Source organism: Haliotis asinina, chromosome 10 (genome assembly GCF_037392515.1).
Source record: "Haliotis asinina isolate JCU_RB_2024 chromosome 10, JCU_Hal_asi_v2, whole genome shotgun sequence".
Lineage (NCBI taxonomy): Eukaryota > Metazoa > Mollusca > Gastropoda > Lepetellida > Haliotidae > Haliotis > Haliotis asinina.
Window position 1 is genome coordinate 23,323,842 of NC_090289.1, and position 12,787 is coordinate 23,336,628.

The 12,787-nt window shown below is 39.9% G+C and overlaps 1 protein-coding gene across 3 annotated transcripts in view; it reads left to right on the plus strand.

The window, feature by feature from the left end:
- LOC137297881 (cardioacceleratory peptide receptor-like) overlaps positions 1–12,787 on the plus strand; it is a 68,871-nt gene that overhangs the window by 35,931 nt on the left and 20,153 nt on the right. For 2 of the 3 annotated variants that reach the window (XM_067829852.1, XM_067829853.1), the window contains exons 2-4: positions 8,819–8,997; positions 9,758–9,896; positions 10,339–10,442. In XM_067829852.1, the coding sequence (XP_067685953.1) occupies positions 8,860–8,997; positions 9,758–9,896; positions 10,339–10,442 (381 nt within the window). In that variant the 5' untranslated portion in view covers positions 8,819–8,859. Of the gene's footprint in view, positions 1–2,774; positions 3,280–8,818; positions 8,998–9,757; positions 9,897–10,338; positions 10,443–12,787 lie in introns of those variants that run through there. The other variant, XM_067829855.1, reaches the window with a different exon arrangement.

The following is a 12,787-nucleotide window of genomic DNA, read 5'->3' on the forward strand; positions in this document are numbered from 1 at the left end:
GTTTTCGCAGGTGAAACCTTTTGTCTTTGCATGTCAGGATAGCGGGATTCTATATTCCTTAGGATTCCTTGACACCCAGCCTGTTTTCTCTGAAATGGAGAATGACAGTCTATTTAGGAAGGTAATGAACGAGTCTGCTGCCTGCTTTCTTAAGCGAATATCTGTTGTAATAACACCGCGCTGCCCCTTGGGGTGTGCCTGCGTGCATGCAAGCTTGCACGTGCGTGTGCGTGTGTGTGTATGTGTGCATGCAAATGGCGATAGTGGAGTGAAACACAATACCGGCATCACTCTTCCAGACCATGTCATATATCATGTTACGCCTTGAGCATGCACAGGTGCGTGACAGCAGGCACTATGTAAATAAACATAATTATAACCATCACTATATACAACATGCTACATACACAAACACGCTGAGGATCGACCCACATCAGGTACCAGTCCCAAGAATATATTTATTGCATTGCATTTATGCAAAATAACAATGAGGAGAGTCCTTATCAAATTATAAAATATATGTGATATATAACAGTAGGAAAACTGACGATGCCCGTCAGCAAGTAATTGATGACGCACACCTAAACTTCAGTAGTCACTGTGTTTCCAACGGTTACCACTTAGACGGAAGATAATATTATAATCTTACATCAAAGTGGAACCTTTATACAGTTATGCTTATTCAGAGATTCATAAGACAAAACAAACCTATGTTTGGTTCAAGCTACTGTGATTTGTATTTGTGGTCATTTCTTCTAAATGGAAATGCATCGTCATGCCCTGTTCAGAGACTCTTCGCGGTTTGGTTACGTTTTGAAACGGGTACAATGTTTTGGTCACATTTTACTGTCAATGTTCTAGACATATTTTCTGTTCATCTTTTGTTCGGCAAATCAGTGAAAAAATGTGAGAAGTATTCACATAGTTGCGCCCTATTAACTGAAACGTGAGGTCTAGGTAACAAAGATGCCAATTACTGCAATATCAAGTGCTTTCACTATAAAGAAAGATTGTATGGATGTGTGTAGGTTCATGATGAGGCTTCCTTTGTGCGCCCAGTTTCTGCTCTAATTATTAATATCCTCAGACAGATTAATTTTCATTTCGGATCGAACAGTGCTGTCCTGGCATCTGACGTAGAGTTAGTAAGTATTTCTTTGGAGCTTTCGGACTGTAGCTAATTACATCGACCGTCAAAGGATTATACTTATTTATCTCGTTTATTACTTATTTCATCTGTAGACTGTGGACTCTTTTATTAATTCAGTGATGGGTCAGTGTCATGGGTATCACAAACAAATTCTTTCGAGATCATTATAGGGCAATTTACCAAGTCTTTTACAAAGAACTTCTTTGTCCACCCATTTCTTTTCTAGTCTTCATCTTTTGCAAAAGGACATGTTTATTCACTGAGAGTTTGGAAACGTCGTCATTTTGGATGAAAGGTAGGTATGAATTATCTTATAGTCTCATTATGTGATCCAAATATATTATATATTGGTTATTAGGCGATAAATACGTGTCTCCGGCAGCTTATACTGTCAAACGTAATTACATACTCCCCATCACTGCGTTGTGGAATCACTGCACGTGTTCAGGTGGATCAAATCTGCCTGGCAAGTTGAGTTTCATGGCTGAATACACGTAGTAACATTCCATGGGAACTCGAATAGTTTTAACTGCATTCTCAAGGTTTTACACCTGGGAAAATATTTCACTGGTTTACTTCTGGCCATAAGTGCATAAAGAGGGCTGGTTTTACACCTGAGACACTTTAAGTGATTTACATTTTCGTGTAAATATGATTGGTTTTCCCTCTGAGATACTTTTTCACTGACTTACCTTTTGTCATTAATGAATAAATAAGGCTGGTTTTACACCTGAGATACTATTTCATTGTCTCGCCATTGTTTGGTAAATAATGCTGTTTTACACTTGAGATACCATTTCATTGTCTTGCCATTAATGGGTAAATGAGACTGGTTTCGCACCTGAGATACTTTTTCACTGCTTCGCCATTGTTTGGTAAATAAGGCTGGTTTTACACTTGAGATACCATTTCACTGTCTTGCCATTGTTTGGTAAATAATGCTGTTTTACACTTGAGATACCATTTCACTGTCTTGCCATTAATGGGTAAATGAGACTGGTTTTACACCTGAGATACTTTTTCACTGCCTCGCCATTGTTTGGTAAGTAAGGCTAGTTGTACACCTGAGATACGTTTTCACTGTCTCGCCATTGTTTGGTAAATACGGCTGTTTGTACACTTGAGATACCATTTCACTGTCTTGCCATTACTGAGTAAATAGTGCTGGTTCTGTACCGCATTTAGCACTACTCCATAAATATTCGCATAGTGAACACAAACATAGAATTTGACACATAAACCCATGAGGTCCCGTCTTCTACGGTACCCCACCCCTTCTCATGAAGTATAGTATGTTCATTATATCTGAATAGCCACGGATTTGAGTACATGACTTAATCTGTTGGCCAACAGGCGTAGTTCTGCTGATTAATGATATAAAAGTTAAGTAAACAGTAATTGTAAACAACCATTCTCCTCGCGTCATGTTTCTGTGAATATTTCTCGTCATTAGGTCATCAAATAGAAACAAGTCAACACGGAAATTGATGAACCCGCGTGTGGTTCCATCAACACCCTACCGAATGATCTAACAAGTCTTTGCTAATGTAGATGGGCTCAGCTGATCAATGTTAGTGCTTCACGGGATTGACTGGTGGTAGCGGCGTTGTCCCTCCATCGGTTCATTGATTGAAGAACATGAACAAGTTATCAATCACCGACGTATGTTTCCGTTACACCATAATCCCGTATTAACGCCGAATTCCCAGTCGTCGAAGCCTCTCATTGTAAATTTATAGCAATTAGGGCCGAACAGAGATATTGGAGAAGGGCGGGATTTCACGCAAAGTAATTCATTCTGTTTGCGATGAATTTTGTCCTGTGAAGAAGAACAACATAACGCCTCAGTACCCATTCGAAAAAGGATTTAATAGCATTACGCCCTTACCCTTGGATGCTTCAGCTACTATTTCGGTGGATTTAGTGGGCACGTGGAAGCGGAATTTAAGCTCTCAGTCACGTTACTTCCATAACCGAGGGTCTCTGCAGGATATCGCTTTAAATTAATGAAAGAATCAAATATTTACACGTGTGGAAAGTTTTCTACTATACAGTCAACTACACCGTTGTTTAGCCAAGGCACCAAGCTCCGGAGTTGTGTGGTATCTGTGGAATAAGGAGCTCGTCAGGTGAGTAAATGTTGCAAGTTCCTGAACGCTTCTGTCCGTGGAGAGTAACTAGTTGTAACGGACTCAGTGTGGCAAAAGTAGAGAAAAGATACTCACGAGGGATTGATTCATAAAGAACTCACTATTACCATGTCATATGTTCAAAATCTGTTAACCTAGGTGGCATATTTCATTCCGTCTGTATCTTGTCAGTATCTCCCAGACTAGAAGGAAAGTCTATTTGCCCTTTAATAGTATAACCACTGCAATAACTAACTATATAATGCACGCTTCTCTCTATAAAGGATGGTTAACCTGGGAAGGTTTATAATCTGCACAGGTTTAACATTCAGCATACTGGGGTTCAGTTATCTTAAAACATTCAGCATACTGATATGCAGTCATCTCGAAACATTCACCATGTTGATATGCAGTCATCTTATAATATTCAGGATACTGATATGCAGTCATCTTAAAACACTGAGCTTGCTGATATGCAGTCATCTGGAAACATTCAGCATACTTATGTGCAGTTATCTTACAACATTCATCATACTGATACACATTCATCTCGAAACATTCAGCATACTGATATGCAGTCATCTCGAAACATTCATCATACTGATATGCAGTTGTCATAAGCCATTCAACATACTGAGATGCAGTCATCCAAATAATTAAGCAAACTGATATGCAGTCATCTTAAAACATTCATCATACTGATATGCAGTCATCTTGAAACATACTGATATTCAGTCATCCTCAAGCATTCAGTTTATTGATATGTAGTCATCTTCAAGCATACAGCATACTAGTGACGCAGTCATCTTTAAGCATTCAGTATACGTACCTGCAGCCACAGCATACTGATAAGCATTCATCATGAAACATTCAACATACTGATATGCATTCATCACGAAACATTCAACATACTGATGTGCAACCAGAAGCATTATGAACTGTAGTATTGAAACACATTAGGTATTTAAAGATATATTCGCATTCCTTAGTAAATGCCTTCCCGTGGGTTGTGTGAAGGATGTCAATAATTCCCTTTTACTTTCTCTGGCTTCTTTTTCAGTGAGGTCAATTAGAGATGTATACAGTTGTATCCAGTAGATTTTTATAGTACGTTTTTCTGCATGACGCCACTTTGTTCGACAGTAATGTGCTGGGTGATATTTTTGTGCTGAGGCAAGTCTAGAAAGTGACTCAAATTATGCATATCCAGACCCCTAACATCATTAGGAAGCTGGTATCCCACGCAATCCCATCAGGCCACAAACGTTTTAAATGCTTTAACAAATAGAACGAGACCTTTCTATAAACTCCCGTGTGATGTGTTCTTTCTTTCCATGTCATTTTCTTGCCAATTATCCTGTATTCATGTGAAATCTGTGTATGTCACCATTCTCGAGAGACTATTATGTTCATGGTTGTTTTTGCAAAGACACCTTGACTTGACAACACTGTTTCCAACGCTTCGGTTAATGGTGGGAAGTTTGACCAAAACAAGAATGAACCTATAGCTAGTTTCCCTCTTGTAGGTATTAAATGCAGGACAGGTGTTGTGCCACCAATATGCGTTGGGCTTTATATAAGATAGTCAAAATAAATCTGTAACATTTCACGTGTTTCTTCTTCTGAACAAAGGTGCATCAGAACTGAAAAACAAAATCATTTAAAGAAGATCAACTGCTCTATTTCTGAACTGGATTCCCTTTCTTTTGTAGGAAAAAAACCGTATTTATCATGTACAACAGCCTGTTTATTGTTGTGCATTCACACTCGGGCACACTCTGATGGTTGAAATAGCAACCTATCAAATGTTTTCGGCATTTTGTGACATATTTTCTCACAGATTCTAAACACTACACGATACAATGTAAATAGTTTTAGATATTTGTTTTCAGTTTTATCGAGTGATAACAAAATCAGGTAATTCTTGATATCAGCTGTTTCTCGATTCCCAAATGCACCAAGCAAGTATACGGCCCTGGTGCATCCAGTATGGGATGGTCCCACTAAGATACGTGTGTTATTAATCCCCACTTCATCATCTGACTGTTTGGATGTGCGATGGAAGAGCTAGCTAGTGGCATCACTCCTCTACTATAGTCAACTTCCATTACATAACGACAGGGTGTGTATATCAACTGTCAAGACCTATCACACGGTACGGTCATGAACTGATTTAGTAAAAAAAGTCCACGGTATTGGTTTTATATTATCACATGCAAACGTATTTATCATTTAAGCCGGGTTCTCTAAATAACTAAATTATCCCATATCGATCTCCTTATTCGCTGATGCATATTGTGACTGACTAGATTATGTTTTACGCTGGAGTAATTTCTCTCCATAAATAAAACATTGACATTATTGATCTGAAATACGCACTGTCTGGCTGTGCAAGGAGGCAACAGTGTGCAAACAAAACATCTGCAAGCATTCCACAATGAGGCATTTTATAATATTGTGGCGTATATGAAATCCTTCTCGTCACTAATGTAGATGTGGTATCCGATGTTTCTTTGTGATAGGTTTGGCATCATCATCAATAGTCAGTGTTTCAAGTACCAACTTGCTGCTAAGTGTCAGATACAACTTTCATAATACCGACAATAAATACTAATAAACCTCGCCACTTAATTTCAGCCGCAACCCCCCACCCCCCCACTTCCGATACACTACTTATACGGCAGCACACCAAGGTATTGATGGGTAGTTAGAACCCTACCGTGTAGAGTTCAATTCCATTTCAATTTGAACAGATTAGTTTCCATCAAATGTGCACTTCTCAGAGAAGGTCGGCCTAGTTTACGCCAACAAGTGATCTCTCTGTTCCGAAAGGATTTCCACATCCTACGGTGACATTTATTACATGTTAGTTCAAAGAACGACCGCCAGACCCCCAAACATCAGCTTCCGTTCCATGTCCAATATTGACCGCATGTAAGGTGTTAGAAATCCAGGAGCTGGTGAAAAAAACCACGGTAATTGCGTTGTTCACTTGCCAACAAGATGAAAGTGGTATTCTGCTGTTCCTGCAAGAATGTGTCGACACGTCTACACCTACGTCTACACGCACACATATGTTGGCAATATGCGATCAGTTGACAGAATGATTGGCAATTACTCGTTCGACATTCCCAGCAATCGCTGCTATCTCCGACAGGTAACATCGTTACTTCTAGGATAGAGTCTTCAGATGTTTATCACGGCGACCATTTGGTTTATTCTTTGGCACGTCCTTCTTGGACAATTTGAGATGACCGCACATTGGGATCTCCTGGGTCCTGCTGAGCATAGCTTGCCCATTAAACGCCTTCACTAGAATCGGTTACTGTGGGAAATTCTGTTAAAGAGGTAACACAAATACTTATCACACCAAACGCTGCCCTTCCAATTGACTCTATTTCCGCGGTAATCAACCAGATATTTACATATTTAATACCGCGTAAACATGTCATGGTGATGCAGACATATTTCCGTCATGTTGACGCACATATTCCAGTCTGTGCTGTCAGACTGACGCACGGATTCAAACCAACCATATCATGTTGACACAAATGTAACCCTGCCTTACAAAACAGCATTGTCATGCTGACACACAGATGAACAACTATCCTGTCATACTGACACACAGATGAACAACTATTTTGAAATACTGACACACGGATGAACACCTATCCTGTATTATTGACACACAGATGAACAAGTACACTGCCATACTGACACACAGATGAACAACTGTCCTGTCATATTGACACGCACACGGACACCCATCGTGTAATGTTAAAACACAGATGCAGATGTGTCCTGTCATATTGACAGATGATCATCTACCTTGTCATTTTTACCAAGTGATACACAACCATTGTGTCATGTTGACAAACTGATGCACTACTACATTGTTAATTTGGCACACTGATGCACAGCTATGGTGTCATATTGACAAAGTGATACACAACTATCTTCTGTTGGCACACGGATGCACAACTCTCTCGTCATGTTGACAAACGGATGAACAACCCTCGTCTCGTGTTGGCACACGGATGCACAACTATCTTCTGATGTTGGCACACTGACGCACAACTACATTGACATGTTCACAAACCAATATGCTACCTTGTCATGTTGGCATACTGAAGCACGTGACCAATCCGAGCACTGTGTTATGCAGTCCTGGTTGTGACTGTGTCATACTACAGAACACATTATGTCGTCTTGGGTCAAAATTTGTCAGCACCCCTGGAAGATAATGATCTATGCTGATGAGGTTTTTAGGATTAGCGATTTACAGCAAAGCAGCTGTGTTGCTTCCTTTAGGTCCTAACGATTGTAGAAGAATGACAGTTAACATTTTGATAACAGTCCTATATGTGTACAGGAGGAAACATATAGGCCTTCGATGACCTGTACCCTGATATCATACATAAATTTGATATAAAAGATAAAGAAGTCGGCGAACAGCTTCATGCTTCGTTTGAACTTCACTGGACGTGTACATGAACACTATTACCATGACACATATCTCCTAAACACTTCGAACAACGAACTTAAGTATTAGCGGAATAAGCTAAATTTTTATGAACGCTATCCATCATTTAGAATGCATTTGTTTTTAATGAACACCATACGATATCAGCGGATGATTATATTTAAATAAATGGCAAAAATGCTTCAACAGTCCGTGGAGGATATCAGTGGTTTCATAAAGCAGGGTACCAATGGAGTTGTTGTTTATTCTTGATTACATGCAAACAAAGTAAACACAAATCCAATTGAAAAACAAATCACACTGACTATATAGAAAATTCTAGTGATTCAAAAATAATTTAAACATCTCTTTGACAATCCTTTTACCAAATTATTAATGAATGAACCATTTCGTAGACGGCCACATTGTGTCATTACTCACGAGGCTTGTGTCACGATAGAACTCTAAAACACTTTGTTGGCAAGTACATTAGGAAAGTCATTATTTTCTGAAAAATAATCCACACATAAATGTTCAGTGAATATTAAACTTTCATCAGCTTCAGAAATACATTGATTAGAAGAGACGTTAAAACACTTCGAGAGCCAGGAGTCTTGCTGTCACACTATATATAATGAGACTGTGTTCAGTGTTGCAGTGAGAGAATCTTATATGTTAGTCCCATTCTGTGTTATCGATTCCGTTGCTGACTATAAACCACAAAGACTACTACCTGATGGTATATGCAGCTATGTGTTGGGCTGGAACAAACGATGGCAATAAGAAAGTATTGTCCTGAACCACTTCTAATGAATGGATTTTCTTCCTCATATTTTTCTGCGAAAGTATATGTTTCGAACTTTAAAACGTAACTACAGTTTGTGAATAACTTACACCACTTCAACACGATTTCTGGTGTTTTGCAAATATAATTACCCACTTTATGTTGATATTGTCTCCAATATCCTGCGTGTAATTTACAGAGGGAAATGTCACCGGGTTAATGCCCCCGAGTATTAGGCGAAGAATCCTCACCTTGTTTGGAACACATACATGCATTCAGTTTTCATCTTGCAGAGAGATTGACATCGGGCCTCAGCAAGACCCAGTTGCCAGAGATGAACTGGTCGACGCATTTGCCCCGAAGCACTTCAATGTATGACGTCACCGGAAATGGACCAACAACGATGTTTCCAACCTCCAATGGGACAAACGTAACAGCCCCTACCCCAGAACAGATGATAGATTTTTTTCAGGTGTGCACCCTTTAGGATTTTTAACACATTCTGCTGAAATGCAAACATCTCTAAAATAGGCCATTTTATCAGAAAACACTATATGTGCACCATAGAAACATTTGCTTCATGAATGTCGGAAGAGACGATCACGTGTTGTCTGTTACAGTGTGTATATTGTTTTCTTCAAGACTTGATCACTCGTTAGCTGTTACAATGTGCATATTATTTTCTTCAAGACTCGATCACGTGTTATCTGTTACAATGTGCATATTGTTTTCTTCAAGACTCGATCACGTGTTATCTGTTACAATGTGCATATTGTTTTCTTCAAGACTCGATCACTTGTTACCTGTTACAGTGTGTATATTGTTTTCTTCAAGACTCGATAGCGTGTTAGCTGTTACAATGTGTACATTCTCTTCGTCAAGACCTGATCATGCGTTAGCTGTTACAATGTGTACATTCTCTTCGTCAAGACGTGATCATGTGTTAGCAGTTACAGTGTGTACATTCTCTTCGTCAAGACCTGGTCATGTGTTAGCAGTTACAATGAATAAATCCTATTCGTCAGGACTCGGTTTGACACTCGCCCTCTCTGAAAATTCAAACCCTACTTCTGACATCAGAATCACATGTCAACAAGTTTGCAGTACTCGTGGCTTTCTGAGCCCAGAAATATTTCTTCTGCTATCAGGTTTTGGATTACAGTGATAAAACTGACAAAGATTCTGCCCAAACTGACCATAAATCAAATTCACCGTCTGTTTTCTAATCACAGGATGAGCAGATAGCATTTCTTGTGATCCTTCTCCTGTTGATCATCGTCGGCAACTCAACTGTCCTTGCCGCCATTGCCCTCTCACATGAGCGGAGAAGATCCCGTATGAACTTTTTCATCATGCATCTAGCCCTTGCAGGTAATAATGATTAGTATTATTGCATATGTCGGTGCTCTGGGAATGTCAGGTCCTGAGTATGATGATGCGTGTGTCTGTGTCTGTGTATGGATGGTTGCATGTATGCATGTTCATTACTAATTTATCATGATGTTTATTACTTGATTGTCTGGTCCAGACACGGATTTACGCCATTGTGTCAAATGCCAATGGACATCATTTACAATGCTTGCTTTGTGTTTCTCCGGTTTTCTACATGACACTTGATTCGCAAGTTCCGACGTTTTCACGCTTTCGACACGGTTTCATACGCGTTCTTAAATTACTCAGTTGCACAACATGCCGTACGAAACCACCTTCCTCACTACCTTCGATACCCCATTACAATACGCTGATGGTCACCGCTTTCCGTGATTTAGGATGCTCAGCGCTCTTCTTGATTTTAGATGACTGTTGATTTCAGATTTCTTGAACGGACCCCTAAACGTGATGATAGACCTTATCTGCAAAGTGACCATATATTGGTATGCTGGGAACGTCATGTGCAAAGTCATACAGTATATCAGGGTAAGTAGCTAGATACGCAGATACTGTGTGTAGACTTCACGGCGTTCATGTGTACCAAATACAGCTTACAGTGATCGCCGATTTTATTGGATGTCTTTTGTATTGAAATTGTCGACCACTGAGGTTTCCAAAGGAAATATAGGACTACTTCAAGGAAGGCAAGAAGTGGCCCTAGTTGCCATCTATATATACGTACCAGGATCTCGACAAACGTAATAGTAATTGTCTTTATGCCCGAACTGATCTTGTAAAAGTGAAAAAGCAGGATAACATAGTCTTGTGTATACTTGGGAATCTTATTAAAACTTCATGCTGCATTCTGACTGGGTGTACTGCAGCACCTATATCCAAACCAGTCACGCTTTTTATACCCCACATCTACCTGAAGACTAAAACAATAATTTGAATTATATAACACATGTACAGATGTTTTTCACAAAGTTTGGAATTTGCCGATTTGCCGATCCATTTTCATTAAACAACATATGTCCCCAGTGCAATGAACATGCAGATAAATGCCCCCAGCACAGTGAACGTAACCCTATAGGGAGCACTCTGTCAAGTGCGTGTGCAGCTAATCAAACCCTCGACAACCCTGGGTAGAAAATCTCTCAAATCGAATCTCGCGTAATGCACTCAGATTTCCCTCGGGATGGTTAAAGGTCATGATGAGCTCTCTTGAAACTTACTGGCAGTATTCGCTCCTGGACAGCTAGACGTCTTCATTCATCGACACAGACAGATCAGGCATATCTTGCGACAAAGAGCACCAGCACTTCGTGTCAGTAGTGATCACGTTCATACACAGGTTTACTCTCATCAGCTCAGTTATGATAACATCTTGTGTAAACAATCAGATAGAACTTTTGTTTCCTGATACGTTTTTTAACTGGAAAGATATGCATCTTTCAGTAAAGACGAGAGATGGGTCGAATGTCTGCGCCAGTGACGTTCATCAGCGCATGAAAGCTATTTTGACGATCACTCGTTTTCCCCGAGACAGTATTACACTGATGCAAACACTGACGGACACCTTCCTTGGGGAACCCTGGATGTTACCAAGAACCAATAAATACAGATTCGTTGTAACTGATCATTTAGCGCCAGTAAAATTGAAATTTCCTCTTTACCATCGCGATAGTCAGATAGTTTGGTTGCATGCTCGTTGAGGAATATCCGCGCTCCAAGCTGACAGCCAGCCAACTCAGTAGGCATGATCAATATTCAGACTGGCAAATGACAGTCTACGGCAGTCTTAAACTGTCTATAACTTTAATTCAGTTTCTTTTTGACACATTTTAATATTCATCTTTCATTGACTGCCTCACTGATCAACGGTGCCTTGTACGTCAGTCATCACAGGTTTATCAACTACCTCGGTCATCTCGCTTGTCATGGTTACCTAAAGGTTATAATTACGTCCTGTATTCAATGTAAATGCACCACGACCTCCTCCTGCCACTTGGACTAGCCCAGTGAGGCTGTTCACAAGACGCTTGTGTTACATGTAATGATGTTCTGAGTCAGTTTTCTTGTAGCCCAACAACACAAATGTTATTGGAGAGCAGGTTGTGAACATCTCACCTCTCCATTTGATGAACTGTTCCTCGTTACAGTTGCTTAGCTGCTACAGTAGACAAGTCACAAGTGTTAAACGGGATTGTATACTGTATCCCTCGAGGTACAACATAGTCGTATAAAGAGGATTTGACGCTTGAGTTGATCATACTACAGTAGACTCACATCCTGTCTTTTGTAAATTATCAACCCTCGCTGTAACCGGAAAAAATCAACCTCACTTTGTTAAGGCTGGATTGATCAGTTACAAGAATGTAAACCTGCTAATTACAATTTTAAGTCGTATTTTGCCATTCTAAAGGTCAGGAATATAGTAACATTCAAATGCGTTCACAGAAACCATTAGAGCTGTCTGTCACCTTCACAGGTCTATAACAAAAGATAACTGACATTTTCAATCACTTGCAGCAAGGATTGTTGGAAAATGAAGAGCGACAGTGCATTTCTGAACTTTTCAAAAATGGTCTAATTGCCCAGTCGTCTAATTTGTCCAGATATATGTATTTGCAGATCAATATAGATGAACTTGGTACAGAGGGGTCAAGTAATCATGGCTCATTAAGGTTAATTAGGTCGTCGTCAGCAGCTCAAGACCCTTGTCCCCTCTACAGACAGCTCAGGGGGCGAATTGTACTTTTGCCCTAGAAGCACTGCCTAGTCGATCTCACCAGGAACACCTCGGAGCGGTGCTGACTCCTCAACACTGCAGCCTTCTGTATTAGATGGGTTGTGTCCTGGCAACAATCCAGGGTACTCTCCAAATGTCA